Genomic DNA, 19604 nt, shown 5'->3' on the forward strand with positions numbered 1-19604 from the left:
TGTGTTGTTCCTTCTAAAAGTATGTCAACTGCTTTCTATAACAAATGTACCAAATATCTCAAGGGCAAGCGCTAATAAAGGATTTTTTGAAGATATAAATATATGGATCAGACAATTCAAATAGATTTGGCTACATTATTGGTCCTTTTATTGTGTAAAAAAATAAGTTAAAAGGAGGGCAAATATTGCCCCTAAATAAAAAATACACAAATAAATAAATGAAATAATTAAATAAGTTTCGGACACTGCAATATATAGTAGACATTGTATTATACCCTACTATAAGCTACCACACAGGGACAAAGTCAATATTGTAAGGGGAGAGACATGTTCACTCCGTGTCTGAGATTTTTTTTACAGAGCTTATGATTCACTTTGCTCTGTTACTATAGTATAGTATAGTATAGTATAGTATAGTATAGTATAGTATAGTATAGTATAGGATAGGATAGGATAGTAGTATCTAGATATTTTATACCTACTAAAGGCACATATCATTAGATACCGGGGAAAATATGAGTACCCAAATTTACCCAGCTATATAGGCTAATAAACATTAATTATACTATTTGAATAAATACAGCTATAACTTCTGAGGCCGGTCTATAATGGGAGTGATGACAAATGGGAAACGTGTCCACCTCTTAGTAATTTAGCTGAGAATGACCACACACACACACGTCTTTAGTGGTAATTTTAACACTTGTTCATTGTGAGCTCGAGGGGAACTCATTCCGCATTTGCCCACGGATTATGTGGGTGTTTCGAGTGGGAATCTGAGGAATATAAGCACAAACCCCACGAGAGAACGCATGACGCACCGCGGACAGACGCGTTTTCTGCGCTGAATTTGAAGCACGCAAGAGCAACAGCATGACGGTAAGGCTGTTTATGCATTAGCCTACGCTCAGAGCGACAAATTATACTTTACTCACTTAAATCATATTCGTTTACATTAGCCTACAGCTCTACAGACGTATTTAAAAGTGTATATAAAACTATAAAAGGTTAAAATAAGAGAAAAAGTTTAAACAATACATAGTTTTAATAGTTAACTTGGTGATGTCCTGCAGTGTGCCATACTATTCCATATTTTAGACATTTCGCTGAATTTTATATATAAATTCTTTATATAATCAATTTCATGAGCTCATGTTAATTTGGAGACTGTAGCCTAGTTTTAAAAATTCATTTGGAACCTTTAAATTAAAAAAACTTAATGGTGAATAAAATTATGACCAGTTATGGGATGTAAAATACATATCCCCTTATACATTCATTTAAATTGTTATATGTAAATATGAATGTTGTAAAAAAAAAAAAAAGCAAACAAACTAATGTTTCATCCTTGGTCCATGGCTTACAATTTCCAAAAGCCTGCAATACTGGCAATTAGTAATTATTATATACATATTTATGAGGACCGTTATTTTATTTTTATTATTATATATATTATTATTATAATTACCAATATGGGTTAATTTTCATCAATGTTGCTAATGCTTGATGAAGGTGCTGCTTACATCCATTTTTCTTTTCCACTGTCTTTTATCATGGAATATGAAATAAATGATATATATTTAATATTTCAATTTGTGGGTTCTTTCTCCAGATGGATTGGTTGATGAGGTTTATCGTTCTCTTCTATTTGTCCATAACAAGGATGTCTGCGCTCAACTTTTTCCCTAAGAAATGTAAGAGTACTAACCACATCATTATGCGCACACGCACACACAGTTTTTATATAATGGTGGGGAATTCCCCACTTGTTTTTCTAAGCAGAAAACATTGGTGTAAATGTCTATCTATCTATCTATCTATCTATCTATCTATCTATCTATCTATCTATCTATCTATCTATCTATCTATCTATCTATCTATCTATCTATCTATCTATCTATCTATCTATCTATCTATCTTTCTGTCTGTCTATATCTATCTATCCATCTGTCTGTCTGTCTGTCTGTCTGTCTGTCTGTCTGTCTGTCTGTCTATCTATCTATCTATCTATCTATCTATCTATCTATCTATCTATCTATCTATCTATCTATCTATCTATCTATCTCTGTCTGTCTGTCTGTCTGTCTGTCTGTCTGTCTATCTATCTATCTATCTATCTATCTATCTATCTATCTATCTATCTATCTATCTATCTATCTATCTATCTATCTATCTATCTATCTATCTATCTATCTATCTACCTATCTATCTACCTATCTATCTATCAGGGGTGTAATGATAGGCAACACAAAACTGACGGTTCGACACGTATACCTCGGTTTTGAAGTCACTGTTCGGTAGGTTTGGTACAGCAGTTTAACAAAATTGTGTTTGGTTTACAGAAGAAAAAAAAAGTCTGTCCTTTAAAAACTTTTAGTTATAATTTAATTAATTAAAGATAATGCTTTAAACTATATACACTCCTAAAAATAAAGGTTCTTACAGTAAATGGTTCTTTGGCAGGGTGTATGGTTCCATGAAGAACCTTTAATATCCAAAGAACCTTTCCATTGCACAAAAGGTTCTATGAATTACAAAAAAGTTCTTTATACTATAAAATGGTTAGAGAAAAATTCTTTAAAGAACCTTTCACAAAGCTGTTCTTTAGGGAACCAAAATGGTTCTTCTATGGCATCACTGTGAAAACACACACTGTAAAAAAATTATATGTTCAATAAGTTATGACAACATGTGTTTTTACATTGTTCAAAATAACAGCTCTTCAAAATAAGTTAAGAAATGTTAAACTTTTTCTTATATGTAATGCAAAATGCAACTAATTTTTAAAGTCAGTTTAACATAATCTAAGTTGAAATAATTTAAACATCCAAGGCGATTGTACTTAAAAAATTCAGGCTGTGACTTTTTTTCCCTTTTTTTTAACAGTGCATTTTTGGTTCTTCCTGGCACTTTTGCCCGTATACTTACACATTACTATAATAAGATTCAGTTGCTATTTATTTTCGCTTAACACTCAGCTTCACATTAGGCAGTTTTTGCATTTAATTCTAAGTCATTTCATTTTTCAATTCATTGTTGAAATATAATAATTTATACACAGTGGGTGTCATTTTCATGACATATAAACATATATGTTTACATATCAATATATATGAAAGTGCCCACAATGTAGGTGACTGCAGGTTTTACTGCAGCCATTAAGTCCCCACAAATATAAACACACTCATTCAGTTCTGCCATCTATTCTGTGCTCTGAATTTTTTTTCTTTATGCAGTTGAAATTGGTGAGAAACACACATCCGTTACCCTGACCTGTAAAACAACTAAAGGCAGTGTCACGTGGAAACGTGAGGACGCACATGCCACAGTGGACATAGTGGATTCAGATTATGAAAAACTCAGTGGTCGGAATCTGACTGTGATTGACCTGCAGGAAGACCAAATCGGGAATTACACCTGCTGGAGTGATAAGGGTCTTGAAGACTACACCTATCTCCTTCTTGACAAGTCTAAAGAAGCTACAGGTGGGAATAACATCCATTTCTAACATTACTATCAAGCAATCAGATTTTAAAGAAAGTGTATGTAAGATTGTGGCCAAAAAAGCACTGGAATCACTATCCCCTTCCCCTGACTCGAGGTTGCCAGATAAGCTGCAGAATCCAGCAGGAACGTTTGTAGATCTGCAGCTGTGGTAACTAGAGCAGATCTGGCAACCCCGATGCCAAAACACTACTGACTCGTGATTGGTAGATAGGCGGAGGGTGGAGCTTCAGGCCAAAACACAACATGTCAACATCAACATCAGTTGAGGGCTGCAAAAACAACTTTATAATGACAATATCCTTGCTGGACTACTGTTGTCAGTGATATAAGTATTTGACTTTGAAGTTAACATGATTTCTTAATATCTAGTGACATATCAGGGCCATTTTATGATGAATTTAAATACATGTCTTACAAAAAGTTCCTTAAAGGTTAGATTATGGTTAGGAATAAGTTTTGGCATATGAATTCTTTGATAGGATTTTCATCTCAAGACCAAAAAAGATGTTGACCCTGCAAAGATGTGGCATTCTGATATTAACCATGTCATTAGTTAACCATCCAATGTTACATTAATACATCAAACATTAAAACACTGTCCACAATGGCAAAACCAGAGCACCTTATTGATGAGAGGCAGTGTATATAGAGTTTGGAAAGTAGACCCTAATAAAAAGTGCATTCAATGCAGCAGTAAACGAATTTATAAATATACTTTTTGATCGTATTTTTAATAAGAACTAAGTGCTAAAATATATTCCCTTGTAAACTCATTTGATCATTCTACGTTCTAGATTAGTGATTCTCAATAATGATGTCCTCACAGTCACAAACAGCAGGAAAAAAATACAACAAACCATAAAACCATATCAAATAATGAGAAAACACTTTCCATATCTATTGTTGTTGATGTCAAAGGCTGTGTCCAAACAAATTCTACAATAATTTTTGCAAATTCTGCTGTCAGTGGGTAGAATATAGATTTTAAACAGATTTTTAAAGTTCACCCAGAAATGAAAATGTAATGTTTATCTACTTACCCCCAGTGTATCGAAGATGCAGGTGTCTGTTTCTTCAGTAGAACACAAATGAAGATTTTTAACTCCAGCCGTTGCATATGCATGTCAATGGCGTGTCATTTAGGAGAGTAAAAAAAACATGCACAAACAACTTCAAATTCAACCCTGAAGCTTGTGACGACACATTTATGTCTTAAGACACGAACCGATCGGTTTGTGTGAGAAACCGAACAATATTATATATTTTATTACCTCAAATACAACACTATGTCCAACAGCTGCAAGCGCACCATTCCTTCTGCTGGGTGAGGTCAAATTATAGGATATGGGATATGATACGCGTGAGGCATTACTTCCGCTGCTTGTATTCAATTGAGATACGCCATATCGTGTTAATTTGACCTCACCCAGCGGAAGTGATGGTGCGCTCGTGGCTGTTGGACATAGTGTTGTATTTGAGGTAAAACATTATATAAATACTGTTCAGTTTCTCACACAAACTGATCGTTTTGTGTCTTAAGACATCAATGTGTCGTCACAAGCTGCAGGGTTTAATTTGAAGTTGTTTGTGAATGTTTTTTATTTACTTTCATAGAATTACACCTCATTGACATGCATTATACGACTGACAGACTGCAACGGTTGGAGTTCAAGATCTTAATTTGTGTTCTAAGAAACAAACACACCTAGCCTGACAAGCCAGACCCACATCAAGATGTTTGGTCTGGAAACTCACCATGACAGGGCTCAATCCGAGGGGCGGGATAAACGGTTGTCAAACTCCCTCTGCACGCGATAGGATAGCGCTACACCAACCAGAGCAACGAATGTGAAACAGAGCTTCTTGACAGATTAAACATTCGCTGTATCCGGTCGGCAAAACTCCGAACACATCTTCCCTTCTTAAGAATGACTTCAGTGCCGTTCTTTGTTCTTTTCTCAGAGAAAAGCTTAACTCAAAGTCTTCCAGAGTCACGGTCAAAGCTGATTCGAAAGGCCGCCGTTCTCCAGCTTCTGTGTTTACTAGAAGCACGCAAGCGCAACTCGGCCATCATTAGGTTAAACCCCGCCCACCACTATACACACTGTTATTGGCCCAACCAGAGTTTGGCGTTTACGGCTCAGAAGTGTATTGAAAGTTGCTAGACGACACTCACGGCAAATTAGATTTGCTGCCGCTATAGGGTGCGTCTAGATTTCTAGGCCAAAACACACCTACATCTTGGATGAACTATCCCTTTAAGGACATTTATGTACTGTGTTATTTCTGGCATTTGAAAACTAGTTGAACCAATTATCTTATATCATCATATGTGCTTTTATAGTGCGTTGGAAGACAACTTAAAATAGTTTCCTTAAAAAGTACTTTATTAAAAATAGCTGTCTGTTGAGTCATTGCCTGTCTGGGTTGAGAAGCAGGAAGACAGCAATGTTTGGTTTTAGAAACAGAGTATTCAAGCTTTGTCTGTACGGGCAGGATCTGCCTTTTCAGCATATTTCTTTCTTCCTTTTTAGGTTTTAACATCAATTGCACAGCTGAAACCTTTTCCTGCACTGAACACATCAAATGTACCTGGACCTCGGATGATTTTACTGCTTTCAGACTTCGCAATACAAGGTATCAGACATACAAACACACCTACAGATACAAGCTGATTTTTTCACTGACTGACATGAGCACGCATTTGGTGTTTATTTAGGGATAATGGTGACTGGGTGTCACACTCTGTGGATGGGGTATTTTTTCTCCCACATTCAACCAATTCCTATTCTGAAGAATCTGAGCGCCTGCTGATAACAGGGGAGGCGGTTTCCACATGCTGCTACATGAAAACTGACTACAGCTTCTACCTCCGAGACATAGGTGAGTGTGTGGGTTCAAATGGTCAGTTGAAAATTGACTAAAGGACGAGGCTTTTTTTACACTTGCTCGATTGCTTGGTCCTAATCAAAGTTCATATAAACGCTTGACTCCTTCTCAAGCCATGCTTGAATTCATAAGTCGAATGAATTTGGGTTTGCACCAAAATATCTTGTGATGTGGAACAGGGTCAAGAGGGCAAGTTGCAGACCAAATATATATATATTTTTTAAAAATAGCCAAATAAGACATCTTGTTTTTTTTAAATATATATTATCTCAATTATTTATTTTAAATCATTTACAAGTGTTTCTTGATTTTAAATTATTAAAAAAAAAAATATATATATATATATATATATATATATATATATATATATATATATATATATATATATATATATATATATATATATATATATATAATAAAAATAGCCATATAAGACATATCTTGTTTTTTAGTTGTATTTGTTTATTTTATTTAATGCTTGTTTTCTTATTTTAAATACTTTTGAGTCATCATGAGACAATGATTTTTATACTGTACAAATGGTATATTCTATCCCCTAATACCCATCATCACAGAAACCTTTTTGCATTTTCAAAAAATTTCACTTAGTATGATTTATAAGCTGGGGGCCAAAAAATGTCTCCCCAAAGTCAAAGATTTCTGATATAGGTATTTCAATAAAAACAACAAATTGGAGAGGAAAACGTCACTAAAACTGTTTACATCTTAATTGTGTGTATTTTATGGCATGATAATTATAAATTGTTTTAATATATTAACAATAATAATGTAATATTAATATATTCATTTAAGTTTTTACTGAGCAGCCTCCTTGGAAGTTTGCTGAGGCCCCCTAGTGGTCCCCTGGTTGAAAACCACTGGTCTAAAGCACATCATCATTGAATTGAATTTGATTCTCTTGTTTTTCCTAGTGAAGCCAGCCGATCCAGGCGTTTCAATCTGCAAAGTAAAAAATGAGGGGAGTGATGAGCAAATCATAGAACTGGAGGTGAAGGCGCCTCCTTCCTGGCCGCAGCCCCACAGTTTCTTTCCTCTGAAGCATCAGGTCGAGTACGAGAATCGACACAATGGGGAGGTACGCCGTGTTCTCCTACACACACCACTCCCGTTCTTTGCTTTACCTAGCATATATACATAGCTGCTTTCCCAAAATGGTAACAACCTTCAGCCAGTTTTCCAGCTGGTTTCCTGGCTCACATGTCAAGTTCTTTTTCTGTCGATCAAGCATCTTCTGCATGTCCATTTTGGAGCATGTCGTCAACGTCCACACACATTTAATACAGGGCAAACGCAACCTCAGCATACATCTGATATTTAATAGTGTCTTATATACAGCTTATTTTACATTAAATTCAATAATAAAATCTTCTACAAGAAGAAATGGATTTGCAATTGCAACGCTCGTGTTATCGTGTCCAGTGTAGACAGCCTCGGACTATAGGAACAATTCAAGTCATTACTGAAAATCATAATGTTCATTTTAGAGTAAACTATTCCTATGAGAGTTGTAATTAATTATCTTGTTTTCTGTTCCTGTATATTCACAGCTGGAGACTAAAGAATGGGAGGAGGTGTCAAAGTTTAAAGTTAAAGGCCACATCAGAAAACTACGGGTGCGCTGCAGAGACATGCTGCTCCTCTCTCAGTGGAGCGAGTGGACTTCGTGGAAAAACGTAAACCAGTGATTTAATCCACTCTTCCTCCTGAACCCTTTATTTATATGTCCTGTCCCATTTTCCAGTTCCTTATTTATTTTTTTATATATGTGTCTATGTATGAATTTTAGATATGACTGTTACACACTGTACGACTATTCACCTCATCTCTGTCCCATTAAACCCTTTGCTCTTCTATTCTGTCTTTTTATTCCTTAAAGTCCCCCTGTACTCTCTAAACAAAAATTGTGCTAAACAACACTTAAAGTGGTTTATGTTTGTAATCATAGGGGAACCACTTTAACTTCTATATAGCACCGATCTTTAAAGATGCTCTACAGTAGCCTACCATTGAAAAATGGTTCTATGTAGAACCATAGAACCACCTATGAATGGGAATTTACAATGGCAAAATCTGTTTTGAATCACTTTTTTGCTTTTCTGAGGTCAAAAAGTGCTGTTTTGGGGCACTGGAATATTTCCTATTAGGGGAGCCTGGGGGCAAAATGTTGAGAACCACATTATCTTTATGCTGTTTTTTTAATATGTTTAATATGTTATGTAAGAGAGAGTTAGAGAACCGTTAAAGAACTATACAGGGGCTTAATGGATTCTTTGAATGGCAGTGGTGCTATATAGAAATTAAGCTATGAGGAACCAATTTTGTGTGTGTGTGTGTGTGTGTGTGTGTATACAATCATTTTATACTTAAAAACTAACCTTTAATCAATAAAATGACATATTAAACGTTTAAACATTAATATAGCAATGTATACCCGTGCTACACTTAAAGTATTAGTTTACTTTAAATTAAAAATTCCCCCATGATTTACTCACTGGGGTTTTGTATGAAAAATATCCATATTTAAAAGGTAAAATATCTTATAAAGTAAAATATCTAGCTTCCACCAGACCACCTTCCATATCCAACTTTTGAAGTAAGTGTCTCGCAGTTCAAAACATTCAATGTCATACGTCACGCTAGTTACCCTTTATTTGTAGTTTTTTTTTTTGGGGGGGGGGGGGGGGGGGGATGCTGTTTCATGCATTCTGAGCTTTTTATACTGTTAAAGACTTGGATTCCCATCCTAAACATAGACAAAGTTTCAAAAGCTAAGTTGGACGTTTGATGGAGTATTTCTGTGTCAAAAATACTCCTTCCAGTTTCTCACAAGTTTCTGAGAGTTTTTTTCGAGTATGGCTCGGCTTGACGTTGATAGAGCGGAAAATCCTTGTATGGGCCGTAAGGGCTCTTCTCCCGGAAAGGTGTGCGCGCGCTTGACTAGATGCACGCCGCCCATAAACACTGCTCTCAGGTGCAGCAGATCCACTAGTCCGTGCAACACGTCCGTTGCGCCGCGCGGCGCGCTCCACTTTATTCCTATGGGTGACATCAAGCGACTTCAAGGCTTCATGACAGTATTCCGGGAAGGCAGCGCTGCATTTGAACCGATTTGAACGCAGAAATGACGGGAAGCGGCACAACATACGCTTCGGTCGCAAAAGTGGATCTCCACGGTCTCTGCTGTCAGGTCTTCACGAAATCAACAGTTAACTTACCATAGAAGTGTGTTTTTGACAGAGCCCAGCGATAAAGGTTCGGTCCTGCTTTGGAAACAGGCGGTGAGTCAAACTGCTCCAAATGTCTACGCTGTTGGCTATCGTCGCGTGAGTAAACATCAGTAAACGACACGATTGTGTATAACGTTAGTTATCAATGGAGCATATCAATCAATTATCAATGGAGCATGCGATCTATTGTGTGTGTTTCAATACATTTGTTTAGCTGACCAATATAGGTGTCAGTTTGTTTATTGGAAAACCACCCAAACATAAACCTAGCGTTCTCACAAAGCGTGCTTCGTCCTTCAAACGGTTACTCCATTGTTGTTCTATGTATAATGTTACACTAGTCTGACGTGCAAAACCGTTTTGCTTGCTACTGGTTTAGTCGCATACAATAGTCCATAAACCGAATCATGTCCTCATAAACTGCGAGTAAAACCACACACAAATGTTGACAAGCCACTAAATACATTACATACCACAGAGACGGACGTCCTGCGGTTGCTGTTTCTCCTGTTCAATTTATTTCAGCCTCTGGATCTGATTCTGGATCATATCTGTATTAGTTAAATCTGATAGCCATGGTTTATTTAGGGTAACGTTTTCATCTCCACGCTTGAGAATGTCAGCTTTCAGAAGCTCTCATGCAGTAGCTCATTCTTTAGCTCCGCCCACTCGATACGCCTCCAGGCGCTCGTTTTTTTCCGGAAAGATTGGTACAGCCTATATTTCTTTTATAAATATAATAAAACTAAAGACTTTTCAGAGATATGAAGGATGCAATACCTCTATAGGTACTCAAGATTGACATGAGATTGACTGAAACTGAGTGTCCCCCCCCCCCCCCTGCCCCCCTTAAATATGGATCTTTTTCTTACACAAAAGCATCACTGCTTCAGAAAGCCTTTAATAACCCCCGGAGCCATGTGGAGTACGTTTATGATGGATGGATGTGCTTTTTTAAACTTCAAACTTAGTAGACCCCGCCACTGCATTATAAAACTTAAGCGTCAGGATGTTTATCAATATAACCCAGATTTTGTTCATCAGAAAGTAGAAAGTCATATACACCTAGGATGGCTTGAGGGTGAGTAAACCATGGGGTAATTTTCATCTTAAATCCTTAGAAATATAGATTAAAGCAGCACTAGGTAACTTTTCAACCTTCATAATATATTTTTTAAGACTCTTGTGATGATAAATCGACTTACAATAGGTTGAATGACACGTCTGCCATAGCCTGATGGGGTCTGTATCGTTTTTAATCGTACTTTTAAACTTCGGGTTTCGGGTAGTAACCCGAGAATAAAAAGAACTACAAAATTCGACTGCTTTACGGCATATACGTCACTTCCACCAACACCCACACTTCCTTACATTCGGACGTGCGAGCCCAACTTTGTTCGTCGGATAATATAGTCATGTCCGAAGCAGCAGAGACAAATAAGAAAGAAAAGGTTTTGTTGGAGGAAAGCAATAAGAGGAAACGAGAAAGTGATGTGATTAAAGGCAGGACGAGGATCAACATGTGACCAGCGTTTGCTCGTCGGCGTGAGCTGAAGGAGGCGTGCCCGACCGATGCTGTCCTGCTTGTTATGGTGATTGCCTACCACTCAAACATTGAACTAAAGTATCATATAGATTCTGTAAAACGGTAACCAATAGACTACTATAATGACGCTGGCTTGTAAACGTGAGCATCAAGATTATTTGGCGTTTGAAAAAAATAAAACCTATGAAATTATATTCATAAGACATGCTGAAACATATGCCACTGACTGTAACGTTACCTGGGATGAAGACATTTCACACGCGACGCCAGAAGAACTCTGAACTCCTCTTGCAGTGTTCAGGGGAACTAGTGCTGCACCAACCCGCGGGACGCTTTTATGAAGTTATTTGGCCCGCACCGTACCACTGTATATATTTTTACAAACCGCCGCGCACCCGCGACCATTAAATAAAGCTCTTTGACCTTATACGGGCACAAGCGGAACATCCAGCACCATGTGTCAAATAAATAAATCACAAAGATTGCATTTACGCTGCTTTGTTTAGTACATTAGCATACTAGCTTTGTTAAGTAGCTAGAAATGCTACTCAGCGATGATTTATTTACTGTATATTGTCAATGTAGGTCAAAACTAACCTTTAACATCCTACATTTATGGGTTAGCCAGCTTTATCTTAAATTAGCTTATCTTTTTTAGTGTTAAGGTCCTATACAAACTATTCAAGATGATTGTAAACAAAATAACTTCGAAATTGTACAATACAATTTCATATATTGAATATATTGCACTCGAAACACAAAGACTTAAAAATTAAATTACCTGCTCAGGTTCCGACATAATGGTTCCTTAAAACGTGCCTTGTCCTAGTCCTGCTACATGTTTAAACAAGAGTGAAACTGATTAAACAAATGACCAATCACAGGTAGGAAGACAAAAGTCATTGCCCCGCCCTCAAAGTGTCAAAAGTCAACTCGAGGAGCGAGCGAGTGTTGAGTAGTCACGCGAGCGCTCATTTGCAGTTGTGCGCGCTAGGCAGCAGGGGCTTGTGCTAGTATTCATTTCCGCCCCTAAATACTCGCTCGCGGTGTACAAATGCGCGCTCGCGGTGTACAAATGTATTCGCGGGTGCACAGATGCGCTCTCGCGTTGTTTTTTTCCTCTCGTGGGTCTGTTTTGCGCGCATGGGTTTATTCGCGTGCTCGTGGTTTTCGTGCGCGCGACTTTTGACTTTATTTAAACGCCATTTACGGAGTCCGCGGGTTATGAGACGACCCGCGCATCACTAGTTCAGGGCTATCAGGGTTGTCATGTCAACAAATGCATGCGTGATGGCATCCCCTGTTGTAGGATGACAGCTCTTACGACAGTAGTTGAGGACATTATTTTTTCCAAACTGTAGGGGGACCGAGAGCAAAAGTAGCCAAGTGCGGCTTTAAAATATACTTCATGAATATGCAAATTAGTCACCGCCTCCACTCAATCGCACAAGCTCTGACTTTACTCTGTCAACTTAACTGTCAACGCTGCACTAGTTTCATTCAGCCATATATGTGTGAACCAGAAACTGATTTAGAAGAAGAAGGGGAAGAGTGAATTATACAGGCTCTTATATGTATAAGAATGGTAATGCTTTTTATGTATCGCTCTCTAAAACGTAGGACACAAACGGTAATTAAAAGGATAGTTCACCCAAAAATGAAAATTAGCCCATGATTTACTCACCCTCAAGCCATCCTGATTTCACCTGACCTCACACTGTGACGTGGGCAAATCGTTTGGAAAACGGCCCTCGTTTATGGCCTCGCCCACTGATCTGGTCTATTATCCTTCAAAATGCTTACGCCATGTCTGACAAGCGTAACTTATGCAATGTCATCAGACTTAACGTAAGCATTTTGAACAGCGAGAGGCGCTACACTTTTTCCGTAAGTTAAAGGGGTGAGTTCACCCAAAAATGAAATGAATATGTCATTAATGACTCACCCTAATGTTGTTCCACACCTGTAAGAGCTTATTAGATTCATGATTCGGATCGCGTGTCAAACTGCTGAAATCACGGGACATTGGCGATCCGAATCATGAATCAAGCCGCTGATTCATGACCATTTGAACCTTTATTTGAGGATTGAAAACAAACGCGGAAGAGAAGACAATGCTGAATAAAGTCAGTTTTTGCTATTTTTGAACCAAAATGTATTTTCATTGCTTCAAGAGATTCTAATTAACTAACTGATGTCACATATGGACTACTTTGATGATGTTTTTATTCCCTTTCTGGACATGGACAGTATAGTGCGCTTACACTTAGATACGCTTTAAGACTAATATAAAATATCTTAAACTGTGTTCCGAAGATGAACGGAGGTCTTACGGGTGTGGAACGACATTAGGGCGAGTCATTAATGGCATAAATGTAATTTTAATTTACATAATTAATTCGCCCACTATATTTCTAGATGCAACCGATTTATCATATTAACCGGAAAAAAACACAGGGATAACCTTTTTTTTTCTTGAGACTCTCCTGTTTCAGAGGATAGTTAATGATATGCTAAAGCCCACCCCTTTGTGACAGAATGGTGCAGGTGCACTTAAGGCATGTCCGAATCCGAGAAAACACGTCTGCATGCCAGGTTCATGGTGGATTCGGACATGCCTTAAGTGCACCTGCACCATTCGGTATCCTGCTTTCCCTTCTTGTGTAATACGTTGTGCACTTGCCTATAGGCGCATATTACTAACACGCCCTTTAAATGGGTCACATAATGGTACATGCAAAAAAACTTTTTTATTGGTATTAGCTGTAACATCAATATGTCAACTAACATATACATCAGTAAACACATAGCATTCGTTGATAGTGTTACCCTGCCATTACCTACAAAGGTAGATCAAAGTGACATTACGTTAACCAACCATTCAGAAAAATCCTTTTCGAGCCTTATTGTCGAATTTTGTTGGGGGGCTGTCATCTTGTTCGGGATCCGACTCTGGTTCAAATTGATATGGTTGCACAGATGTGTCCTCAGAGACTCCTGTTGAAATTTGTTCTCCAAAATATACCCTCCATTGTTATCAAGGCAACACTCCAGGTGTGTCTTGTGTGCCCCAAAGAACAGAGGGGCGGGGTGAGCAAAGCTCATTATCATTTAAAGTCACATGCACTGAAATGGCTTGGTGAAAACAAAGCTGTTTTTGACCAGGAAAAAAAAGTGTTTTCTTACAATACTAATGAGAATTTTTAAATAAAGTATATCACAAACTTTTCATTTAGACACTAAAGAATCATATTAACTTGCATTATATGACCTCTTTAAATAACTTTTTGCTATTTAAACAACGTGGCACTGGATATGAAAATGATAACTGTTTCGGGCCGAAACTTGCAAACAACAAATTCATATGGATAATATCAGATCATTTGATAGAAAGTAATGAATTAGATTACAATAAACCAACCAGCAGTTAAATTGAAGCACACAATTAGATAATACCAATATAGGTCAACCAAATACCATGCTAAGCTTTATTTTGTGTGTGTTGTAAAAGGTCACATTAGTAATAAAAGAAAAAACACTTAAGAAAACATGGTCAGGTCAAACTGTCTGAATAATTTTGGTCCCAAATTTGTATACATTTTTCTGGTAGGTCACTGTATGAAGAATTTGAGGGTATATCACAGTTTACTTTATTTTGCTATCGTCAGTTACATAAAGGAACTATAGTATCCTGCACTCACTTGTAAAAAATGATATCTAGTGTCTGAGTAATTTTGGGGTAGACTGTAGTTCTAAAATTCATTCTAATATATTTATCTTTATGCTAATATACTTATCTTTATAGTTATCGTTCTTGGTGTGAATGAGCCTTTATACAGACATAGCTTTCCAATCTTTCACCAAAACTCTAAAACAATCTCTGAATGTTGGCGGCTTGTTTTCTCCAGACAAAAATGGTGTAGTTTAATAGGAGCATTTAGCTTTGATTTACAATTAACATGCTTTTATGTATCGCAGATGTACAAGCATAAAAAAAAATGTACAAGTTGTACACGTTTATAAGGTTGGTAAGGCTTTTAATGTGTTTGGAAATAGTCTTTTATGCTCACCATATTTTTATTTTTTTGGGGGATAATTGATTTGTTTGATCAGCAATAAATAGTAAAAGTAATATTGTGAAATATTATTACAATTAAATATTTGTTTTCTATTTCATGTATCTAAAAATGTCCTTTATTCCTGTAATAGAAAAAAAATCTTTACCTTTCACTGGTCAATTTATTGCCTTACTGACCCCCAAGTTTTACACAATATGAATATAAGAGAGAAGCTTTGAGCCCAGATATCGAGTGTGTTTACAAAATAATTTTGTAAATTGATTTCTTGTTCTCTGTATAGGTGCCCGTCAGGGTAAAAAGAACCCGTACCAAAGGAAGTGGCAAAAAGAAAGAAAGAAGAAATAAGAGGAAAAATCAAAAGAAAACCGGCATGGGGGAACAAAAGAAGAAACTTCTGAACTGGGCATCTTTTTAAATTTCTAAATGTATATTTTTTTATGGTAATTCACACTGTAATTAGATTGGTTTTGTGTCTAAGATGGCTTGAATAAATGCTGAATAAATATTGAGCTAAGTATTCAACAGCAGGGGCAACAGTGAGTTAAGAGGGAATTCTCTACTTTCTAAAAGAAGAATAAATGAAAGCATGTACAGTATATATATATATATAATTATATAGATTTTATAAAGAAATAAAATATTGTATTTTCAAAAATATTTATTGATATTATTATTCTGTTATTTCCTTTTATGTCTCGGTTCTTTTTAACTGCACTCTTTTACTTGTGTGTCCTCTTGGTTTTCTCTGGGCTCATCCGTTATGACTGTTTCTGCAGGCTGCATTTGCATCAGACTTTCATTTTGATTGGCAGGATGAGCCGTAAAAAACAGCCAATGGTTATTGTCCCGCTCAGCTTTATGGGAGTCCAAGAAGGTGTGAGCAGCAAGTTCATACTCTTTACCAAATGGAGTCCTAAACACACACACAAAGTAGTAAATATACCACACAAAAGTAACATTTATTAACACATATTAAATTTATGTCTAAATATTTCCTATGGCAAAATCTTACTTAATATATGGATAAACATTGACATTTTTTTCAAATAACTACACTAAATGCAACTACATATTTCTGAGTGACAGAAGATATCAAGAAAGTGAAGAATGCAGAGTGGATTTTATTCATTAGGAATTCAATTTTGGAGTACCTGTAATATTTAGCTATTCCCTGCTCACTTGAATTAAAGGACAACTCCGGTGAATTTTTAAGTTTATCTTGATCGTTATATCTTTGTGAGTGCAGTCTATAGAAAAAAAAAAACGAACCGGATTGGTGCTTGCAACGCGGAGTTATTACAGTTAATGCCCACAGCACCCACTCAGCTAAAACGGCAGCTTTGGGGGCATAAATGTAAAAGGTGTCTTTGTGCCTCTTAACAGACAAAAAATGCAATTAAAATGTCTGTCCAACATGAACAGGGCCCTTACATGACAACGAGATTATTTTAAATTACTGCACATCTTTCCTCAAGCCGGGTGTGCCCAAATGGAAGGATAAATAAAGTTTACCATACCTCCACAGTGGAGTTTAACTGTAATAACTCTGTGTTGCAAGCACCAATCTGGTTAGTTTTTTTTCTTCTATAGACTGTACTCACAAAGATATAACGATCAAGATAAACTTAAAAATTCGCCGGAGTTGTCCTTTAAAACTTTACAGTATGAAATATAACATTACCACAGGATGTGATTGCCAAGGGCAGCCAGGCATTGATTGGTCTTACAGTGGGAAATCAAAACCTTGCTGTTCACCTGCCAAAACAAAGCAATCATGCCTTGTTATGAAGTTGTCAATAAAAACAAGTACATTAGAAAAAGATTTAATTCGAAAGTGTGTGCACCTGAACAGGGTATCCCTCATTTTCAAGCCTTTCTTGAGGGTCAAAGTAAATGACCTTCCACCAGCACAGGAAATCAAACTCCTCTACTAAGCTCAACTCCTGTAGTCGAGACTTCTTAGCACACTTCAGAAATGTTCTGTGATCACTGGCAAGGAACACCTATGGGGAGTTGAACAGATCACATGTTAAGATATGGAAAACTCAGCAATTACAAAAAAACTGTGTATAGCATACATTCCAGTCGCTTCTTTACCTCTCCGGCAAAGCCTGCAGTCGTTCTCAGTGCAAAGCTTTGATCGTATCTGAGCAGCTCTCCATCTGAGGTCCCATCAACACTGAATCACAGACCACATGTCAGAGGTCTGTGTGTGTGATTGAGTACATTTGAATGTGCATATACAATACCTTGTAATGATAAAGGCGTTTCTAACACATGGGGTCATGCTGTGGGATCCCCCAACTTGAAGGGGACCAAGAAGGTGGGGGACGGAATTTGTCTCTGAACGTGACCCGATATTACTGCTGTCGGCAATGATGCTAAGAACACAAGGGTCATGTTCTCCACCTCCAGAGTTTACCAGCATGATTGTGTCACCAAAGTGCAGAAAGCCATCCTGCGACACTGATAAACTCACCTAAACAAAACATATAATTAGTCTCATATTTAGCAGACACAGACAGTTACATTTAAAGGGTTACGTTCACCCAAAAATGAAAATTTGCCCATGTTTACTCATCCTAAAGACACCTAGGTGTATTTGACATTCTTCTTGCAGATGTATGCAATTGTAGTTATATTTAAAAAAGCTTTATATGCTTACAAGCTTTATAATGGCAGTAAATGGCCAAATCGAATTTTAAGTCCATAAAGGCGCATCTATCCATTATAAAATTATTCCACATGGATCCAGGGGGTTAATACAGGCCTTCTGAAGCAAATCGATGCGTTTGTGTGAGAATATCCCTTTTAAAACTTTATAAACTAAAATAACTAGTTTCTGACAGATGTCTTACAATGGTCCTACATTCTGCATCAGGGGTTACTCTTATGCCACAAGTCAACTTGCGTAGGCCGTCTGTCGGAAGCTAGTTATTTTGTTTTTTAAAGTTTTAAATATAGATATATATTACTTACGCAAACACATCATTTCGCTTCAGAATGCTTTTTTAAGCCCCCTTGAGCCATATGAATATCTTGAGGGTGAGTAAATCATGGACAAATTTTTCGACATTTCCTTCCCTATTATGATATATATATATATATATATATATATATATATATATATATATATATATATATATATATATATATATATATATATATATCAGTGTGAAACAGCTTCTCTAACAAGAAACAATGTAGGGCGGAACTTTATTTTGTCAATTGGAAATTGAATGGATGGTTGGGGTTTACTATTCCTGTGATGACATGGGAATGAAGGTTGTCCTGCCCTTGCGCCAGTAGAAGAGAAGAGATGTTGTTGAAAGAGGAAAGGGAAGTTGTTTGGGTTAAAGTTTATGAGGGTAAATTAATAATTTGCACAGATAAATCATTTGTAATAAAAAATGTTCCATAAAAAAGGATTTGTCAGTTTTGAATTCATTGTGACTTAAAAAAAAAGCATCATTGCATTAAATAAAATAAACAATAAAGGTTTTAAATAATAGGCTAAATAAAAGCCAACAAATTAGGGTATTAATTACATTTTTTAAATTACCATTCTATTATAATAATTTTAATTATTAAAAATAAACAAATATATTTAATGGATAATAAAACATTTTTTAAATACATTTAATATATAATAATGAAAATAATGAAAAAGAAATAATGTTCCAAAAAAATAAGAAACGTCCATTTTGATTTCATTTTGTGTCAAATGTCTGAGCATCAGAGCATTAATTTTTTTTTAAACAAAAGCCAACTATGCAAAAAGCCAACTAATGCAAAACATTTACAAAATAAAAATGTGGGTATTAATTGCGTTTTTTAAAATCTATATTATCTATATTATCTCTATATTATATCTTTTTCTATTAATATTTTATCTGATAAACCTGATCATCTTGGTAATCCTGATCATCAAGATAACTTGTCATATAAGTTAACTTATAAGAAAAAATGCCTTACTGGTTTCAGGATGTCTTTTTTCAAAGCTCCTTCTTTCTGGACTGTGAGTTCGCCTCTGTCTTTTTGAAGAATAAAGCCCTTTAGGGTTTCCTGCCGAGACACTGGTCATTTACTCGTGTGTTCAGGTCACTATTGGGACTTAACTTACACGCAGTCAGTAACCCTCACGAAATGCGTCAAAACTACAAACCTCTTCTAAAGTCACGTCTTCTTTCCAGTTTCCCACACGAACGCGCGGATTATAGGTCCTAACATGAGCCATGTCGCAGTCTTTGTAAAACCCGACACACTGATAAGTGTGTAAATATAATGTACAGTTCAAACATAAACTAAACTCCTCTTACTACAGGTAAAAAGTGT

At 36.5% G+C, this 19604-nt stretch overlaps 2 protein-coding genes across 2 annotated transcripts; one reads left to right on the forward strand and one right to left on the reverse strand.

The window, feature by feature from the left end:
• Nucleotides 1-355: 355 nt before the first annotated feature.
• il12b2 (interleukin 12B 2) lies at nucleotides 356-15845 on the forward strand. Its single transcript, XM_067419624.1, has 8 exons — nucleotides 356-879; nucleotides 1613-1694; nucleotides 3237-3485; nucleotides 6042-6144; nucleotides 6227-6390; nucleotides 7329-7492; nucleotides 7965-8090; nucleotides 15550-15845. The coding sequence occupies exons 1-8, from the start codon at nucleotides 874-876 to the stop codon at nucleotides 15682-15684; spliced, it is 1029 nt and encodes a 342-aa protein (XP_067275725.1). The 5' UTR covers nucleotides 356-873; the 3' UTR covers nucleotides 15685-15845.
• A 24-nt stretch (nucleotides 15846-15869) lies between these two features.
• cfap161 (cilia and flagella associated protein 161) lies at nucleotides 15870-19604 on the reverse strand. Its single transcript, XM_067419625.1, has 7 exons — nucleotides 19435-19604; nucleotides 19245-19334; nucleotides 17519-17748; nucleotides 17367-17448; nucleotides 17114-17272; nucleotides 16951-17024; nucleotides 15870-16182 (listed from the first exon to the last, which is right to left on the reverse strand). Exons 1-7 carry the CDS (start codon nucleotides 19504-19506, stop codon nucleotides 15975-15977), a joined length of 915 nt encoding a protein of 304 aa, XP_067275726.1. The 5' UTR covers nucleotides 19507-19604; the 3' UTR covers nucleotides 15870-15974.

Source organism: Pseudorasbora parva, chromosome 16 (genome assembly GCF_024679245.1).
Source record: "Pseudorasbora parva isolate DD20220531a chromosome 16, ASM2467924v1, whole genome shotgun sequence".
NCBI lineage: Eukaryota > Metazoa > Chordata > Actinopteri > Cypriniformes > Gobionidae > Pseudorasbora > Pseudorasbora parva.

Excerpts from the sequence above, each read along its gene's own strand:
- il12b2 (XM_067419624.1), top strand. Across the intron at positions 6,145-6,226 it reads TTCAGACTTCGCAATACAAG|GGATAATGGTGACTGGGTGT; the intron begins GTATCAGACATA and ends GTGTTTATTTAG. Across the intron at positions 7,493-7,964 it reads AGAATCGACACAATGGGGAG|CTGGAGACTAAAGAATGGGA; the intron begins GTACGCCGTGTT and ends GTATATTCACAG.
- cfap161 (XM_067419625.1), bottom strand. The coding sequence starts at position 19,506 with ATGGCTCATGTTAGGACCTATAATCCGCGCGTTCGTGTGGGAAACTGG. Across the intron at positions 17,273-17,366 it reads CTGCAGGCTTTGCCGGAGAG|GTGTTCCTTGCCAGTGATCA; the intron begins GTAAAGAAGCGA and ends AACTCCCCATAG. Across the intron at positions 16,183-16,950 it reads CTTGGCAATCACATCCTGTG|GACTCCATTTGGTAAAGAGT; the intron begins GTAATGTTATAT and ends GTGTGTGTTTAG.